The 18,497-nt window shown below is 46.1% G+C and overlaps 1 protein-coding gene across 3 annotated transcripts in view; it reads right to left on the bottom strand.

Annotated features, from left to right (window-relative positions):
* The window catches only part of FBXW8 (F-box and WD repeat domain containing 8), a 64,002-nt gene that overhangs the window by 18,080 nt on the left and 27,425 nt on the right, over positions 1-18,497 (bottom strand). For all 3 annotated transcript variants that reach the window (XM_080986326.1, XM_080986325.1, XM_080986324.1), the window contains 3 exons: positions 14,956-15,113; positions 3,202-3,398; positions 1,948-2,157 (listed from right to left, as the gene is read on the bottom strand). In XM_080986326.1, the coding sequence (XP_080842452.1) occupies positions 1,948-2,157; positions 3,202-3,398; positions 14,956-15,113 (565 nt within the window). The remainder of the gene's footprint in view (positions 1-1,947; positions 2,158-3,201; positions 3,399-14,955; positions 15,114-18,497) is intronic.

Here is an 18,497-nt window from a genome sequence, read left to right on the forward strand (position 1 = left end):
TGCCACCGCACACCAAAAAGACCTCAGACCTGCATTAGGAAACCACTCCGAACCCACAGAGCGCCATTCGGGAGGCTCCCGCAGAGCTCTTTCTTCTGGTTCCATTTGGGGCATGGACAGGGCACTTTTGTTATGATGCCGACGCCAGCCTTGTCCCAGCGCTCCTCCTGAATGCTGCACAGGAGCAAAGCTCTGATGTTGCTTCAGCAACAGCCAGCCTTAGATGGAGCCATATGTAGAGAGGAACAGCTTGGCAAACGCCACCTTGGCTGAAAGGTGCAGGGGCCCCATCAGCTCCAGGGGTCTTGTACCCCCAATGGAAAGGGGGAAACTCGAGCTTTAATGGGGAGTCCTTTAAGGATGGCAATGCGACATTCTCACCAGCTAAACATTGTGATATACCAATCTATCACAATGTCTGAAATAAGTATGGAGCTATGTAGAGTCATTGGCTGGCTTCAGTTTTCCCAGCGTCATGATTTTTAGCATAACACACACACACACACACACACACACACACACACACACATCATGATTTGCAATATATTGCCAGGTCAAAAATTGTGAAACCACTATCACAATATAGACTTCAAACCGGTTTTGGATGATATATCGCCCAGCCCTAACACACATCTTGATTTGCAACATATTGCCAGGTCAAAAATTATGAAACCAATAGAGCGATATGGACTTCAAACTACTTTTGGATGATATATATGTATATATATCGTCCAGCCCTATTCCTCAAACTCATCCCTTGAAGAAAGGCACTCTTAACTCCCAGGATCAGGAAAACCTTGGCCTTCTAACTAGGTTTGAGGGAACTACTTTGCCGCAGTAAAAAATAAACACCGTTGGAAAGGTAAGCAGAGAGATCAGACACAGTGCACAGAGCCGCTGTTATCATTTCCTCTTGAAATCTTTATGAAACATGCACACTTTGCCACCTGTAATTGTATGAGGCACCTGTGGTGTCGGCAGGAGCATCCTTTGGTTGACCAACACAGACAACCTGCATTGCAACATTTATTTATTTTTTGCAAGCTTCTAAATGTCACACACTTTGGAACACAGTTGCACAATCGGAATGCAATTGGTTCCAAGGAGTTCTTGTCGCTTGCAGAGTCTCACAAGGAAAGCACAGTGTCTCCTATAAAAAAGCAAACAGTTCCCCCTAGAGGCCTACAGCTGTACAAAAAAGCCTGGCTCCCTCTGCGAGGAAATGAGGCACATTTGTCGCTACAAATCAGCCTCGGCCTCTGTGTCAAGGGAATAATGCAGTTGCTGAGGGTGGGGTGGGGCAAATATTGGGCTGCATTTGGCCTCTACTGGAACAACAGGGGGTTATTCCTTATTCTCAGTGGCACAGCACCTGCTTTGCAAGAGAGAAGGCCCCAGTTTCAATTCCCGTCATCTCCAGGTAGGGCTGGGAAAAATCTTCCTGTCTGAAATCCTGGAGAGCCACTGTCAGTCTGTGTAGGCAGCACTGAACTAGATGGACCAATGGTCTGACTCAGGAGATGGCAGCTTCCCATGTTCCCTTTAAAACTAGGGCGAAACTTTGCTGGGTGAATACGAAGTGAGTCATTTTGGAGCTTTAAACAACAACACCAGGCAGATGGGCAAAACTTGCATTTCATGCCTCTAGGGCAGGTGTAGAGAACTACATCATCCCTGAACACTGGTTGTGTTTGCTGGGGGCTGATGGGAGTTGTAGTTCAGCAAGCATCTGGAGGGCCAATGGTTCCTCACCCCTGCCCTGGAGAGCTCTTGCCAACAGCGATGTTAAGATGGCAGAGTAAATGGTATTCGTTGTTAGTTGTGGCATAAAAGTAATAAGCAAGATTTCCACGCAATACAGGAGAGTCAATCATGAGCGAGCAACCATTGATATGCCTTATACAGGGGGCAACTCAAGACATTTTGCAGAACAAAAGGCTGAAATACCTTGTTGGTCTCGTTGATCAACCAGCCGAAGCCTTTCACTCCGAACGCTGCCTCGCTGGAAGTGACGTCCAGGCATGTGGCAGGCTGACCGTAGACAGAATGAAGGACCTTGGCTGAGTCCCCAACCTTCAGCAGATAGACGACATCTTCCGCAGTGGCTACGGCCACAGGGAGGCCCATAACGCGGGGGACCAGGCAGAGTGAGCCTACCTGCAAGGGGTCAGGGGGTTACAGTGACTGCAAGAACCTCAGCTTTGGGGCTCATCTTCTCTCTAACAGCTTCCCTTCCTCTCTGCTGACCCCACACACCCACCCCAACAAAAAAATCAACTGGTGTTTTGCCTTTTTATTTGTCTACTGGCTTCTTCCACTGTTACGAGCCATAACTCTATGGTGGAGCACCTTCTGAATTATGGTATAAAAGAACTCCTCCTTGGGCCCTTGTTTTTTTCCTGGGCATGAGCATAGATTTCCTTCCATCCCAGAGCTCCATATAACAATCACCCAAAGCAATGGAGCTGATGTAATAATAATAATAATAATAATAATAATAATAATAATGGTATTATTTATGCCCAGCCCATCTGGCTGGTTTGCCCCGTCTCCGCATTTTCTCTCCACTGCAGTGTTTAGAGATGTAAAACCAAACCCACCTTTGTCAAGACACCAGGTCCCCACACCCGTCAGGATGGGGAAGCTCTGTGCCCCTCCACACAGTGGTACCTTGGAAGCCGAACGGAATCCGTTCCGGAAGTTCGTTCGGCTTCCAAAACGTTTGGAAACCAAGGCACAGCTTCCGATTGGCTGAAGGAAGCTCCTGCAGCCAATCGGAAGCCACAGAAGCTGTGCCAGACGTTTGGGTTCCAAAAGAACATTCACAAACCAGAACACTCACTTCTGGGTTTGCAGCCTTCGGGAGCCAAAACGTTCCAACTCGCAAGGCGTTCAGCTTCCAAGGTATGAATGTATATATAATTTTGGATTCCTAGAGCATGTCAACCCCCAGCCAGCATGGCCAATGGCCATGTCTGATGGAACCTGTAGGATCCCCCGAACCTGTATTAGGGAGAGAAGAGCACCAGATCTGTAGCTGCCATTTAGCGCAAGGTCGAGCTTAACCTGATGATCTGGTGAATTGGGCTCTTTGGTTGCGGGATGGGGAATCGGTGGCCCTCCAGATTCTTGGACTCCCAACTCCCATCAGCCCCAGCAAGCATGGCCAATGGTCAGGGACGATGGGCGCTGTAGTCTCACCAGTTTCTGGATTTCAAACTCTGCAGCCGTCTCCCAGTAGCCCTTGTCATTGGCGCTCTCCACTTTGACCTGGAAGGCGGATGCGGTTGCTATCGTCGCCCCTTCAGCCGAAAGGGCCAAGCTTTGTATCTTCTGATTGTGCTGGGAGCAATGGATCGGGTCACGGCCGACCAGCAGGCTCCACACCTTAATCGTCCCTGTGCACCACAAAAACAAAAATAAAAATGGAGAATCAGTAGCTGTGGTGGAATATTTCTATTCATGCTGCCAACCACAAAACCATCTGGAGGGTTCATCAAACCAAGATCCATTCCATGGAGTAATCGCTAACATTTGACGAGAGCTCAGGGGGCACCTGAATCTCAGCAAGGGCAGCCAGCAGAATCTGGCTTGCCAAATGAAACTGATTGACGGTCAGTTGAATACAAATGAAAGTAGGTTTTTTATTGATTTTCACAAGAAAGCAGCAATATAGAGACAGGTAAGCTCCTCACCAGCACCACCCACAAGAGAAGAAGTAGCTGAAAAGCTTTTGAGGACATCCACGCAGAATAAATTGGCATAGGACTGAAGCCACTTAAGAGCTGTATATACTCCTTAAGAGCTGTATACACTCCTTTATGTATTCCATGAGACATAAACGCTTTCTTCACGTAAGAAAAACATAGCTGAGTGACATAGCCAGTTCCCTACACAGCAACTCGCCCTGGCATGCAGCCATCCAGAAACAGACGAAGGCCATGTTTGTACATCATGAGGAGTCAAACCATGGCTTATTGCAAATGCCAGCAAAACTGAAGCCTAAATAGGGCTGCTGAGAAAGGTGAAGGAAGCATTAGCCTGCTCAGCCCCACAATCCTTTAAAAAACTAAGGGTGGACCCCTTCCTATCACTCAAAGCCCAAAGACAATGGAGCACGGTCAGTAGCCATGGACATGCCCTGAATGAAATGGGGGGGAAACCACCAATAGAGAATTGTGGTGAAGTGGAGCTGCCTTCTCTTAGTGAATGGCTGTCAGGAACCCTGAGCAGCCAAAGTAAATGGGCAAAAAATAATAATGGTTATAATATACCGATGGAACAGTAGGAACACATGTGGACTAAAGGGTTAAACGATACATTGTGCTATGACTTAAAGGAGACTTTTTATAATATGATGTATCGTTGGTATCTAACTCCTGAGAAATTAGCTAGAATACATAAGAGTGTTCCAAATGTTTGTGGGAAATGTCAGGAACAAAAAGGGACATTTTATCACACTTGGTGGTAGTGTAAAAAAAGCTAAGAAATAGTGGATACAAATGCATACATTGGTACAGAAGATTTTGAAGGTTAATGTTCAACTGAAACCAGAGCTGCTTCTGCTGGGGCTTATGGATATACAATTAGAAAAATAATACGGAAAAATATTGCAATACATGATTATAGTGGCAAGACTGTTACATGCACAAGGATGGAAGGACTCATTATTACCTACTATGGAAGGTTATTGAAATTAATGGATTTGGCTGAGATGGGAAAGTTGATGTGCTTAATTAGAGAAAAATCACTGTTGACATTTATTAATGATTGGAAACCCCTTATGGACTTTCTGCGCAATAAGGAAAATGAACTTGTGGTATCAGGGTATGAAGACTGGGGGGGAAAGGATAAGGTTGGGTAATGGGAAGTAGAAGAGTTTAATGTAATTAAGAGGCAAAAATGTTATATATATATTTAAAGCTAATAGATGGAGAGTCTGAAGTTTTTCTTCTTTTCTTTTTCTAGTTCTCTATTTTCTTTTCAATTTTTATGTTAAACACAAGAGCTTGGTATTTGGGGTGTATCTTTGTAGAGTACAACAGACCTCTGGAACGAATTAAATTCTTAACCCGAGGTACCACTGTATTTTTTATTTGTTCTATCAAGCTTTAAATAAAAAAAAATAAAGAAAAAAGAAGAAGTCATATTGAAGGCTCCACATGTACAGCTTAATCCTGACCCTTTTTCCACAGGGAGCTCTCCAAGGTGGCTACCCAACTTCCACTTTGCATAGGAATAAATAAAGCTGCCTTAATCCATGTCAGACCAAGGGACTGTTTAGCTCAGTAATGTCTACACTGACTGCCAGCGGCTCTCCGGGATTTCAAACAAATAGTCTCTACCAGCCCTACCTGGACAAGCCAGGGATTGAACCTGGGACCTTCTGCATGCAGGTGATCCAAGTCTGAACTATGGACCTTCCCCATGGCTTGCATAGGAAGGTAAGAAGCTGTCATATAGTGGCTCAGACCTGTTGAGCCACCTATCAGTGATGTCTACACTGACTGTTGGTGGCTTTCCAGGATTTCAGACAGGGTTCTCTCCTAGTCCTACCTGGAGAGTCTAGGGATTGAACCTGGACCCTTCTGCATGCAAAGCAGATGCTCCTCCAATGATCTATGGCTGATCACTATGACAAGTTGGACCATTGCTCCATCTAGCTCAGTACTGTCAGAGGCTCTCCAGGGTTTTGGGTAGGGAGTATCTCTCAGCCCTACCTGGAGATGTCAAGGATTGAACCTGGGACCATCTGCATGGAAAGCTGATGCTCTACCACTGAGCTATGCCCTTTCCCCTCTGTTTGCAACTCTGGGCCAATCACAGCAAGAAACTCTCGCTCTTCATGTTTCTCCAGCACAGCTTTTCAGAAGTTCAAGGGGAATCGGAGCTGGTAACATTTCCTTTCCCTATCTGAATTTAACAAATGGGGAGAGTGCTGGCTTCCAGAAGGCTGCAGAAAGACTCAGAAGGCAGCTGCAGATGGATTGCAGACATCTCCCCCACATCCCAAAGGAAGCAAAACAAGAGTGTGTTAATGAAACGGCATCCAAACAAAATTTTAAACATATTTATGTGCACTTCTGCAAAGATTATTTTGGTGCCTTAGAAGCACTCCCCCACTGAGAAATAATGCCCATAATCTCGGGAGCTATCTAATGGCACTCTTTCTGAAAGATTTATACTCCTTGTCCTGGGAGCAAAAAGCCATCACAGAAGCCATTTTGGGGTTGTTGTTGTCTTTATGTTATTATTAGGGATGCATACTTGAATTAATCTATTTGCCTAAACAATTAGCCACCTTGTTCTGCGCGCAACAGAGCCAAAACTGCAATTAGGCTTCCATCAAAGAGCCAAAAAAAGAGAAGGAGTCCCAACTAAAACTGCCCCAGTGGAGCCGTAAGGCACTCCGAGTCGGATTTTTCCAAATTTACTTTGAGACATAATGGCTATTATGTTGATTGTTTGAAAGGTAAATAACAGCTAAGCTGGTTTTTCAAAAGGGGGGGAAAAGGAAGGAAGAAAAGCATGGAACACCAGCTGCCCCCCCCCCCCGGCTCCATAAAAACAAGTTAACACTTTTTTTAAAAGCGTTAAACAAAAAATGAGCACTGCGAGCATCATGATCAAGACTACAGCCCTGCAGAGAGCAAGCCACCCAAGTCCAAACCACCATTGCAATGGTGGTGGTGGTTATGGAGGTTATTTTAGACAACAGTCATTGGGTTGCTTCTGACATTTTTAGGCTGCTTTAAAAGAGGGTGGGGAAGCTCTGGTCCAGGGGTCGGATGAAGCCATCTCCATCTGGCTTGAGGAGCTTCCTCTAGGGCCCTGCTTACATTTCACCCTCCTTGAGAGCTGCTGCCTGCCTGGGAATGTGCGAGGGGACCCTTCTCTGAAGCCCTGGAGAACCCCTGCCAGTCAGTGCAGGCAATATTGAGCTAGATGGAGCGATGGTCTGATCCTGCATAAGGCAGTTCCACATGCACATGGTCAAAGCAAGATACCCTTTGCAAGAATCTGAGAGGAGCCCTGTCTTGTTTGCATGAGCGCCACCACGAAAAGGGGGTCGTTTCTACCCACCTTCCTGCGGCAACACAAAAACTTTTCATGGTGTGAATCAGACCTGTGCAGGGCAGGGGGTGAAAGCAAACAGTGTCTGAGTGTTCCCCCCTCCCCTCCCCAAACCTCAAGGCTGTGGCTCTGTGCCAGACCCAGGCAAGCATGGAGCAGATGGAGCCCTGGCAAGGCCCCCCCCCCACCTTCCAGCATTAGAAGCATCTGCTTCATTACCCAGAAAACCTTCCCCTGCTTTATCTAATGCTCCAGGAAAAGCATTTTGATTTGATTCATTTCGGGTAAAGGCAACGTGGAAGGCAATTAGAGGAGTAAAACAAAAACAACAACAAAAAACCCCAAAGTGGAAGGCAGCCAGTGCTGACAATGGGAAACAAGGCGAAAGAAAATAAGGAGTCTGATCACTTGGAAATTGAACGCCACGACTGTGGATTCGGATGCCAAGCCACCTTGGGCTTCCGAGGGTAGGTGAGCACAAGGGATGAGCCGGCAAAGCTGGGAAGAGATTCCACCACTTCTTCGGTGTGTGGCTGGTGCCTGTTTGGGCTGGGAGGGAGGGAGGCAGGGAGCCCAAACAGGAAGTGAAGCCAGAGCTAGTGGTAAGTGGAGTCAAAGCCAGTAGCAGGTGGAGTCAAAGGCAGTAGAAGGCGGAGTCAAAGGCAGTAGAAGGCGGAGTCAAAGCCAGTAGAAGGTGGAGTCAAAGCCAGTAGCAGGTGGAGTCAAAGGCAGTAGAAGGCAGAGCCAACTCATTCTACTTTGTCTTCATCTTATTTCCTGCTGAGTTCTACAAGGTCAATAATGAGGTAGAGGAGAATGAGGGGGAAGCTGACAGGCAACCCACTGGACTGGTCTTAAGTAGGAAAGCAGGCAGGTATAGGCTGGCTGAGGGCAGGGCAGGGCCCCATTCACCCTAATGGCTGAGTCTCTACCCATGGCAGAGGCTAGGAAGCTTTGAGGATGATGACATGGATTTGAACAGCGTAGCCCCCTTGCAGTTCCACGGTGGGGTGAGAAAAAGGCTTACAAGTGCCAGAACTTAAGGAACGTTTGAAGCTGCCTAAATCCCAGAGTCCAAAGTCTCAGAGGCAGCAACTCTGAGGAAGAATAAAATGCAACTGAAGGCAGGTTCTATCACCATCCAGATAGGATCGCAACTGAACCACCAGTTGAAGCTGATATGTAAGCCCTAAGCACCATCTTATTCTATTTATAAGAATATTTATAAACTGGCAGCTCCTAAAAGTATTGTGATGGTGTATGATAAAATCATTAGAACATCATTAATATTATAAAACACAGAACAAATAACCAAAGCTGAATTAAATTACCATATTTTTTCGTGTATAACACGACCCCTATTTTTTGGGACTCCAAATAAAGAAATCCCCCATATGCACAATCTATGTATAAGACAACCCCCAAATTTAAAATTGAAAAAATTGGGGGGTGGATATAGTCTTATACATGTAAAAATACGGTAATTCTCTAGAAAGTGGATGGCCAATTGTCATGTATCAATTCGCTTTGATTACTGAATTGCCGGGAGTTGGACTAGAGGGAACCTTTGGGTCTCATCAGTCTCTGCAACTCTGTAATTCTATGATGCCAGTTGTGCTTTCAATGGCAGTGATGGATCTGAGCTGAGTGTCTATTCCTCCAGAAGAAGTGTAACCCAATCCAGAAAGGGCAGCTCCTCACCTCTTAAAGATCTTAGCAAGATCTTCTGAGAGTTGGACTTTACTGCCTCCTCATCCTGTTCCTCAGGATGAAAACAGCTGACCTGCCAATGCTTCTTCCTCTTGGCTCCCTTGCTGGCACTGCCCCTCATTTCTGTTTGACTTCAAAAGAAACGCAACTGCTGCTCCTACTTCTGAGTTTTTGCCTCTCAAAAATTGAGGGAAACCTTCCCCAGAGCAATTCTGATTCCTTGAAACGCTTAGCTCCATCACTGTATTGACCATTTTTCTCCAGGGTTAGCTTGCAGAGCAGGGATAAGCAAACGAGAAGGTCCCAACTGAGCTAACAGCTTATTTATTTATTTATTTACGGCTATTAGCCCATAAAGTATGTACAAACATAAAAGCACAGAGGCATAAAGCCGGTATATTCGGCACCAGAAGGTGAAAACCAGAAGGTGAACACCATGATGCAGGGGTGGGTCATTGAGCAGAGCCAGGTAACAGCTTGGGGCCCGGATAGCTCCAAGGGACGGATCCCAGAAAAAGGAAAACTGAAGACGAGATCCGACATGCACTCTCTTCAAAACTGTCCGATTAGTTTTTGATGTTGTTGTTGTTTTTGGTGGTTTTTGTGTGTGAGATAACCGCATTCAGGAATCTCGCCACCTGCAGAGTTACAGAAGGATCTGTATCCTGCAAAAGTAGTGCGGCATGTGACTCAACAGGCCTGCCAACCAAGCATAGTAAAGCAGGACCCAGGAATTTAGTCCTGGCTATGCTATGTAGGGGGCAGTTGAACATTATATGTGGGAGAGAATCAACAGTTTTCCCGTCACACACGCATAGCGGAGACACCAAACCCTTGGAAAATCTGTGGCTCAGCAGGTTCGATGGAAGGACATTGAACCTTGCACGAATAAATGTAAGTCGGTGTGGTACAGATGAAAGAGATGACATGTATGATGGAAGGCCAAGTGGTGGGGTTATTCCGTGATACCTGGGGGAGCAGACACCCCCACCCCCGGCGAGGTTGTGTTGGTTTTCAATGTCTGCTAATCTTTGCTCAATAAGGCTTTTGGCTGAGCGTAGGTTCATCTTTAAGGAGTCCGCTGGAGAAATTCCGATGCTCAGAAGTTTGGCATGGATTTTTCCTACCCACGGATTGACAAAGTCGTCCCGCCAGAGGCACTGAAAAAGGTAATGGTCGGGAAGCCTATGCCAGCTGGACAGCCAATAACCAAAGACTAGCTTCCAGATGACAGTCTCCAATGATGCAATCCTTAACTCCAGACGTATGGCTGCGTTGCTCACACACATGGGGAGTTTCAGGAGGCGACGGAGAAACTGATTCTGCAATGTCCCCAGCGATGTTAAATTGGACCCTGGGGCCCAGAGCGGGGCAGCATAACAGAGGGTGGAAACCACTTTTGCATGGTACACCTTCAATGCAGAAGGGATGTGGGAGGCTCCGTCGGCCGCAAAAAATTGGAGTAGAGTATAAAGTATTGTTTTCCCTTTGTTTAGTAAATACTGTATCTGTGGCTTAGCTAACAGCTTATTGCAGTGGTAGCCAACTTGGTACCCTCCAGATGTTGAGGGACTACAACTCCCATCAGCCCCAAGCCTGCACTGTCAACAGTCGAGGGGGTAATGGAGGTCCATTTCGGCAACTGAAGGGTGCATTGTGTTTGGCTACCCGTTTTGTAGTGGGTGCGAGCAGAAGGATGCCATCGGCGAGGTGACCCACAGAACTTGCTGCATTGACTGGCAGGTTGTGAGAATGACAAGGCCTCCTCTGAAGGGGCAGGAGCCGCCTTGATGGCTCCTCGCGAAGATCGGCTGCCAAGGGCATCGCAGCTTGAGCTCTGCTGAGCAGGGAAAAAACTGTGTCGTGTCGAACGCGTTTGCAGAGTGGCTTCAACAGAGGAGGCCGACGGCGCTGCCTCCTATTGCTACCAGATGGCTTCTCGGTGCTGGTCGCATGCGCACACACGTACGCAAAAGAAAAGGAAGCAGGGGTTGAGGAAAAGCACGAAATAAAGGCCTTGAGGTAGCTTTGAAAACAGAGCAAATTATTTTGGTCTCTTCTCCCCTGCCGCTCCAGATGCAAAAGAAAAGTCTCAGCAAACTTACCCTTTTAAAAAGGAAAAATGGGGTGGGAAGGAAAATAGGGGAAGGGCTGCAGCTTCAAGTAGATAGAACATTCACTTTGATGGCAGAAGGTCCCAGTTCAATCCCCATCGTCTTCAGGTAAAGATGGGAGAGACCCTGGTCTGAAATCATGGAAAGCTGCTGCCAGTCAAGGTAGGCAGTGTGCAGCTAGATGGACCTATGATCTGACTTGGGATAAAGCAGCTCCCTCTATTCCTATGTGCCATTGGGAAAGGACTGGCAGGTGTTTTTGGACTATACCTCCCATCATCTCTGACCATTGGCTGTGCTGGCAAGGGACCATAGGTTTTGTAGTCCAAGGCGTTAGGAGGAGAGAGGCTGCGGAAAGCTGACTTAGGCCCTCTTCATACATTATGAGCTTAGGTTTCTTAAACAATTAGAGTTTTTTTATTGGTCAAATGTTGTCTATTTGATGGTTACAGTTCAGTAGCACAGTGCCTGGCAGGCTTAAACAGTAGTATGAAATAACTACAGAACTTACAATTTAGCGGGGGGGGGGGGAGATCCAACACTTTATTTTGACTCCATAAAGCATTTAAAAATCATATTGTCAGGAAAGCTTTATTTAATGTTTGGATAAGATATAAGGACTTACTGGAAAATAAAACCCCAAGGTGGCTGTCACCGATGGAAGCGAAAGCCCTGAAAAAGCTCAATATGGAGGTCAAATGGCCGAAATATTGGGAAATTTTAGAACAAGATGGTGATAGATTGAAACTGCAGAGTTTTGAAAAACTAAAAAATAAAGTGCGAGACTGGCTTCATTATTATCAGATAATGGAGGCATACAATTTGGACAAAAAAATTGGCTTCCAGGTGGAAAAATCAAAATTAGAAACAGAACTGTTAGAACCCAAAATTAAGAATTTGTCAAGAATGTATAACTTGCTGCTGAAATGGAATACTCAGGATGAAACGGTGAAATCTGCTATGATTAAATGGGCACAAGATGTTGGACATAATATTATGTTTGCTGACTGGGAACAGTTATGGACCACAGGTATGAAGTTTACGGCATGTAATGCCCTAAGAGAGAATATTATGAAAATGATATACAGGTGGTACATGACCCCAGTCAAGCTTGCAAAAATCTACCATTTGCCCAATAATAAATGTTGGAAATGTAAAGAAACTGAAGGTACATTTTTCCACCTTTGGTGGACGTGCCCAAAGATTAAGGCTTTCTGGGAGATGGTATATAATGAATTAAAAAAGGTATTTAAATATACCTTCTTGAAGAAACCAGAGGCCTTTCTCCTGGGCATAGTCGGCCAATCGGTGTTAAAAAAGGACAGAACTTTCTTTATGTATGCTACAACAGCAGCAAGAATACTCATCGCAAAGTACTGGAAGACACAAGAGCTACCCACACTGGAGGAATGGCAGATGAAAATGATGGACTATATGGAATTGGCGGAAATGACTGGCAGAATCCGTGACCAGGGAGAAGAGTCGGTGGAAGAAGATTGGAAGAAATTTAAAGATTATTTACAGAAACATTGCAAAATTAATGAATGTTAGAGTGATGTTGGATTGAAGTTAAGTGGCTTCTAGCTGTACAGGCTTTAAAGCTATAAATATATCAAGATTAAGGATTAGGATCAAAAAGGTTAAAAGAAATGGAAAAATTGGTTTTAAATAGGTAAAAATCTAATGTCATAATATATTAAGATTTAGGATTGGAATTAAAAGGGAGGGAAAGAAATTGCTGGGCTTACAAACTGAACTGGAATACAAAAGAGGGAGGTATGAGGAAGTCCGGGAAACAAGTAAATGTAAAAGAAGTTATGAAAAGACGGAACTATTTTTAACTGTTTTTTTTTCTTTTTTCTTTTTTTTACTTTTCTGTATTTTGTATTTTGTATGTGTATTTTTCTCTGTTTTTGTTAAAAATTTTCTTGTTTATTAATGTGATTTTATTCTTTCTGAAACTTTAATAAATATTAATTATTTTGACTTACCTACTGTATATAAAAATATATTACCGTATTTTTCAATGTATAAAATTTTGGGGGGGTCATCTTATACACGGGCTGCTTGCCCACTCAGGAAGAGTAGACGGTGACAGTACCGTCAGCCAGAGCGGGGGATTGTTGGAAAACAGCTCAACAACCGCCCAGTGAACTTACAAAAGATGCTCAACAATGTTTTTGCAAAACTCAACAACTTTCTTAATTTTTAAACTTCTTAATTTGGGGCTTCCAGAAATAGGGTGTTGTTTTATACATGTGTTCGTGTTATACACAGACAAATATGGTCTATCCTGCCATTTCACTGCACCACAGACGGCAGGTTGTAACTGTTTGAAATTACTGTAAAAATGAAAATAAAGATAAAATCTTTTAAAACAAATAAAACACAGTATAATCAATTTAAAAAGCAACTACAGCAGAGGAAGCAAGGCAAAAGCTTGGTGGAACAAAAATGTTTTTACCCATCAGCAAAAGGCAGCCAGAAGGGTCCATCTGTGCTTTACGGTGAAAGCTATTCCACTGTATTGGTGCAGCCACTGAAAAGGCCCCACCGCTAATCATCCTCAACAGTCCTCAGAGAAGGGCCTCTCCTTCAGATCTTTGGAAGGAGGGAGGAGGTGGTCCCTTGGGTGTCCTGGGCACAAGCCATTGAGGGTTTTACAAGGTTATCACTATCATCACTCTGAATTGTGTCTGGGAGCAAACTAGTAGGCATGTGTTACTATTAGCATATAAAGCATACCCTCCAACGTTTCTCAGATGAATATGTCCATTCTACTGTTCTATTCTGTTCTGTTCTATATACCCCACCCATCTGACTGGGTTGCCCCAGCCACTCTAGGTGGATTCTAACATGTATAAAAACATAATAGAGCATTAAGCATTTTTTAAAGAAAACTTCCCTATATAGGGCTGCCTTCAGATGTCTTCTAAAGGTTGTATAGTTACTTATCTCCTTGGCTTGGAGGCTGCATAACTCTATACCCTACAACACTTCTCCAATGAAAACAGGGACATCCTAAGGAAAAGTGGGACATTCCAGGATCAAATCAGAAACCAGGATGGCTTCTGTACATCCGGGACTGTCCCTGGAAAACAGGAGAACTTGGAGGGTCTGTATAAAACCCTTAACAACTTGGGACCAGCTTATGTTACCCCCAACTCTTGGTTTCTATCCCTTTCGCTGTAAAGCGCAAATCAGAACAACCAGCCCAGGAGCTGCTAGGAGGACCAAAACGATAAACAGTCGTAATATCCTTTGCATGATCAACGCAACAAGTTTAGACAGGCCTTTTTGAGTGCAGCTGCACAGGTGGCCATGCTACTTCCGGCAACAAGCACGCTTGCTCATTTGGAAAACATGCCTAACAGAGGGCCTCTAGATCCCACAGAAAGAGACTCCCCCCCGCCCCCGCTCTTGTCTCCCTCTGCAAGTGTGCATCCAACACACATTTTTGGCCACGGACACGTGCATTTCTTTTGCAGGCCAGCCACCTTCTCTTGCTGTCCAAGAAGGAAAGGCAGATCAAAGCTGATCCACAGACTTTATTTTGCCATATATTCTCTGTGTGCTCAGCACACCAGAGATGGGGCAGGGGACGGGGAGAGGAAGGGAAACGAGGCAGAAGGCCCGGATTTGCATTCATCAAACAATATCTGGTTCGCTCTTTTGTCTCGTGAGCTGATCTCCCTGCATCTCAAGAAAAAAGGGGGGGGGGAGAGAGAGAGCCAAAACAAGTTGTTTGCTCAAGACGAGTTTGGCTGGGCTGCAGCCTGGCACGGTTACCCCGAGTGGCAGCTCCAGGAGGAATTAAAAGCAGCCGTTTTAATGGGCAGCGCGATCCAAGGCCTCCTAATGCACCGAGGGTTACCAGCCAACTTTTCCCCACATAAAAGCAAGTGTGAGCACACACATACACACACACACGTTGTGTGCAGAAAGGATTAGAGTCGCTGTCACAGAGACACACGCGAGCACACAAAAGCTGGGCGCAGCTGCTGGGGGGGGGGCGCTTTTAGAAAACAATATTAGGAAAGAGTCGCCGTTAACTTACCATCCTCGTACGCTGCCGCTGCCAGGGAGCTGTTTATCCTCACAAAGGAGGCATGCGGCCGGGGGCCGGGTTCGGCCAAGCCGCGCTCGGGGTCCAGGGCAGGAGCGGTGTAGTCCCAGGTGCGAGTGTCCCACAGCTTCACATCCCCTGACGTGTAGCTGGAAGGGAAAGCGGGAAACGGGTTCAAAAAAAAAGCGAGCGTCGGAGTCAGGGGGAGCCAACGGAGAAGGAACTCGGTGGTCGTGGGCAAAAGCAAGGTGTTTCTCTTCCCATCCACCATTTCCTCCTCTCGGCCTCCCACTTCGACAGGAACAAGACCCTTTTGCAAATGAGGCTGGACTGCTCTTGGTTTTCCTTTTCTTTTTTTAAACTCATGCTACCAGCTGCGTTCACAAGTGAACAAAAGGGCAACGGCGGGTGTGGGGGAACTTTGGCCTTCCAGGTGTTGCTGAAGAGAAACTCCGATCGGCCCCTGCAAATGTGGCCCATGGCTGGGGGAGATGGGAGTTCAGCAGCATCTCTCCAGACTTGCGATACACACACAAAAAAGGGTACTGTTTTATTAGAAAACCTCCAAACTCCATATTGTTTATTTATTCAGGAAATTTATATATCACCTGCTCAGGGGATGGGGTGGGCTTGGGATTATCCAAGCAGTGCAGAAATCTGATTACGGTATACGCAACACATGACAAAAGGTAACCCAAAGAGAAATATACATTAAAACATCAATTAAAAAAACAAGATAAAACCAATAAAAAGTTGGAGCAAATGCACCTAAATCAGCTAAGACAGGTTTCCTGAAATGAAAACATTTTCAGCAGGCCTCTTAACATAGTAAAGTTGTGGCAACTATTACTAGAGGAATGTGCCTTTCTTAGGCCAACCGAAAGAGTCACAAAACAGGTGCAAGCTTTTGAGTTACGCAAGACTCTTTTGTTGGACTAGATGTGGAAAAAAGGCCTGTTGCTCAAGCCTTCCTTGCCTGCGTGTTTTAACAGTCTTAAGGCAGAACGCGATAAGACAGTAGCAGACTTTCAGGAGCTCTGCAGGTGTCAAGTTGCCCCCAGGACTCCTGGGGAGGCTGGTCCCCCGCCTCTGCAAATACAGCAACCAGCTGTCGCTCAGTTCTATCCTTAGGCAAAACGCAGAGATCCCTATTTGGCTTTCCTTTCTTAACATAGGGGAATGTTGCTATTGTACTCAGGTCCTCCTTGCAGGCTTTCCATAAGTATCTGGCTGGCCTTGTGAGAACAGGATGCTGGACTCAGTGGACCTAGAAAATCCTCAGAACTCGATACGGCATTGTACCTAACAGGTGTTGCATCTACCTTAAGCACCACTAGGGTGATTAAGATAAGGCTCAGCCACTTTGCTGATGCAAGTTCTGCCATGCTGGGAGGTAGCAATGCCACGGGACGGCGGCGGGGGGATGGGATGCAACAATAAGCTTGCGCTTGGGTCCTGCTTGCGGGTTTCCCATTGGGGCATCTGCTTGGCCACTATGAGAACATGAGGCTGGACTAGATGGGCCACTGGCCTGACCCAGCAGGGGTCTCTTTTTTCCATCCTTATGTACAGGAAGCAAAACAGACCCCTAGCACTCTATGACTTGGAAGCAGCTCCCTCTGCTTGGATGTGATGAAAGAAAATCAGGGGGAAACTCAAAAGGAGAGTGTCACAGAAGAGCTTCCATTGCACGCAGTTGGAACGGATGACCAACATAAGCAAGTATGGTGGTGACTCTTAAATAGGGGTTGGGGGGTAGTTTTGGTCTGGTGGGCCAGATCTTTATCTCCCCACCCTATGGTCCAACTCTGACAGGTGGGTGAAGCATATGACATCAGGTATAATGGAGTTGTTGTTGTTTGTGGGGAGAGGAGGAATGCTCTGTCAGGCCAAATGGGGAACTCTAGCAGGCTGAATACTACTTGCGAGCCAGATGTTCCCCAACTCTCACAGGTTTTCCCTCCAGGACTGCGGACAAACAGTCTCTTCCAGGCCTATCCGAAGGAGCATAAAACCTGACAAGAAGTGCTGAGGCCATTCTGTTGTGTCTATGCTGCTTCCTTCCTCAGGACCAGTTAGGACAAGGACAAGAGTAGAGCTTCCCAGGCCTTTCTGAGATGCCAAATCCAGCCTCTCACTGATTCCAAGGTTCACTTGGGAGTTCTCCGCATCTCAATTTTGTTTTCCAACAAAGTGGTGCCGCAGCATCAAGCTATTCAAGACACAAGGGTTGTGTGGTCAGGCCTCCTGAAGTTTAAGCTTTTACTTAAAGGAAGCTGTTTCTTGGAGGAGGGATCTCAGATTTTGACAGGACAGATAGCGTTGGGGAAGTGGGGAGGAGAAGCTCATCAAAATCCCCACCAACCACGTGACAGCTTTTGAACTGAAGAAGAAATGCCAGGAAGTGCCATCATCGGTCTCTCGTGAAGGGGTATGCTTGGCCCATATTTAGTGACGTGCTATAACTCAGGGGTCACCAACTGTTTTGAGGCCAGTGGGCACATTTGGAATTTTGATAAAGGGCTGTAGGAGCCAGTCACAAAATGGCTGCCATGCGTGGGGGGGGGCGCGGCGCCGTCACACATCACAAAATGGCTGCCGTGACATATTGGCTTGTGAGGCAGAGCCAGTGAAAGCAGGAACTGAGCAGCAACAGCAGAGAGCTGCTCATGCATTGTGGATGTTTGAGGGGATGTTTACGGAGACCTTTTGCAGGAGCCACAGGGGGTGCTGGTGAGCACGCTAGCGCCCGCAGGCACCGCGTTGAAGACCCCTGGCTCGGCTTCTTATGCATCCAGTTTCTCGAGCCTGCTGGCAGAGACCGAGGCGCGAATGAGAACCAAACAAAGGAGGTGCTTCAGCCAGGCTGACTCTGCAAGAGGCAGAACGGAGCTGGGTGTTATCCCAACGAAGTGGCAACTTCCCGGAGAAAAAATAAATAAATAAATAAATAAATAAAAATTGGAAAGCTGCAGAAAGCTCGAGTCGCCATGCCAAAATCAATCTCTCTCCAGAGCCCCAGATGTCCTTATCATTGCCTAATGGCAATTATACTCAGCCAATTAAGACTCGGCTATCACTGTTGCATTGTTAGTAAGCCTTTGGCCCCTAGTGTTGATGGCTGTCTAATTAGTGTTTGTGCAAAGTACAACTGCAAGATACGCCACGCAAAGCTGACAAACACACCCCAAAATAAGCCGTCAATAAGAGGATCGTCCGTAGCACCACTGCTGGCAAACAGCTATCTTTTGAAGAAGAAGAAATATCTTACTGATGAAAGAGTGGGAGACATTCTAAACTAGTCAAAACTGAGAAGTCTAGCTGGTTCCTGGTTGATTGGAAAGAAAGAGACAGGAGGCTGGTCACTGCACACCTAGAAAACCTAATATCCAACAGCTCATAAACTCAAAATTTCTGCCGTTGGGCTTCATAGGTGAGCACATTCTGGAGGGAGGCTGAAAAAATGAATAAGGCCTTCCCACCCTCCATGGGTACGAGGCCCTTGGAAAGTTAACAATGAGGGAATGTGGCTC

The sequence above is a fragment of the Podarcis pityusensis genome (assembly GCF_964106645.2).
Source record: "Podarcis pityusensis genome assembly, chromosome: 16".
NCBI lineage: Eukaryota > Metazoa > Chordata > Lepidosauria > Squamata > Lacertidae > Podarcis > Podarcis pityusensis.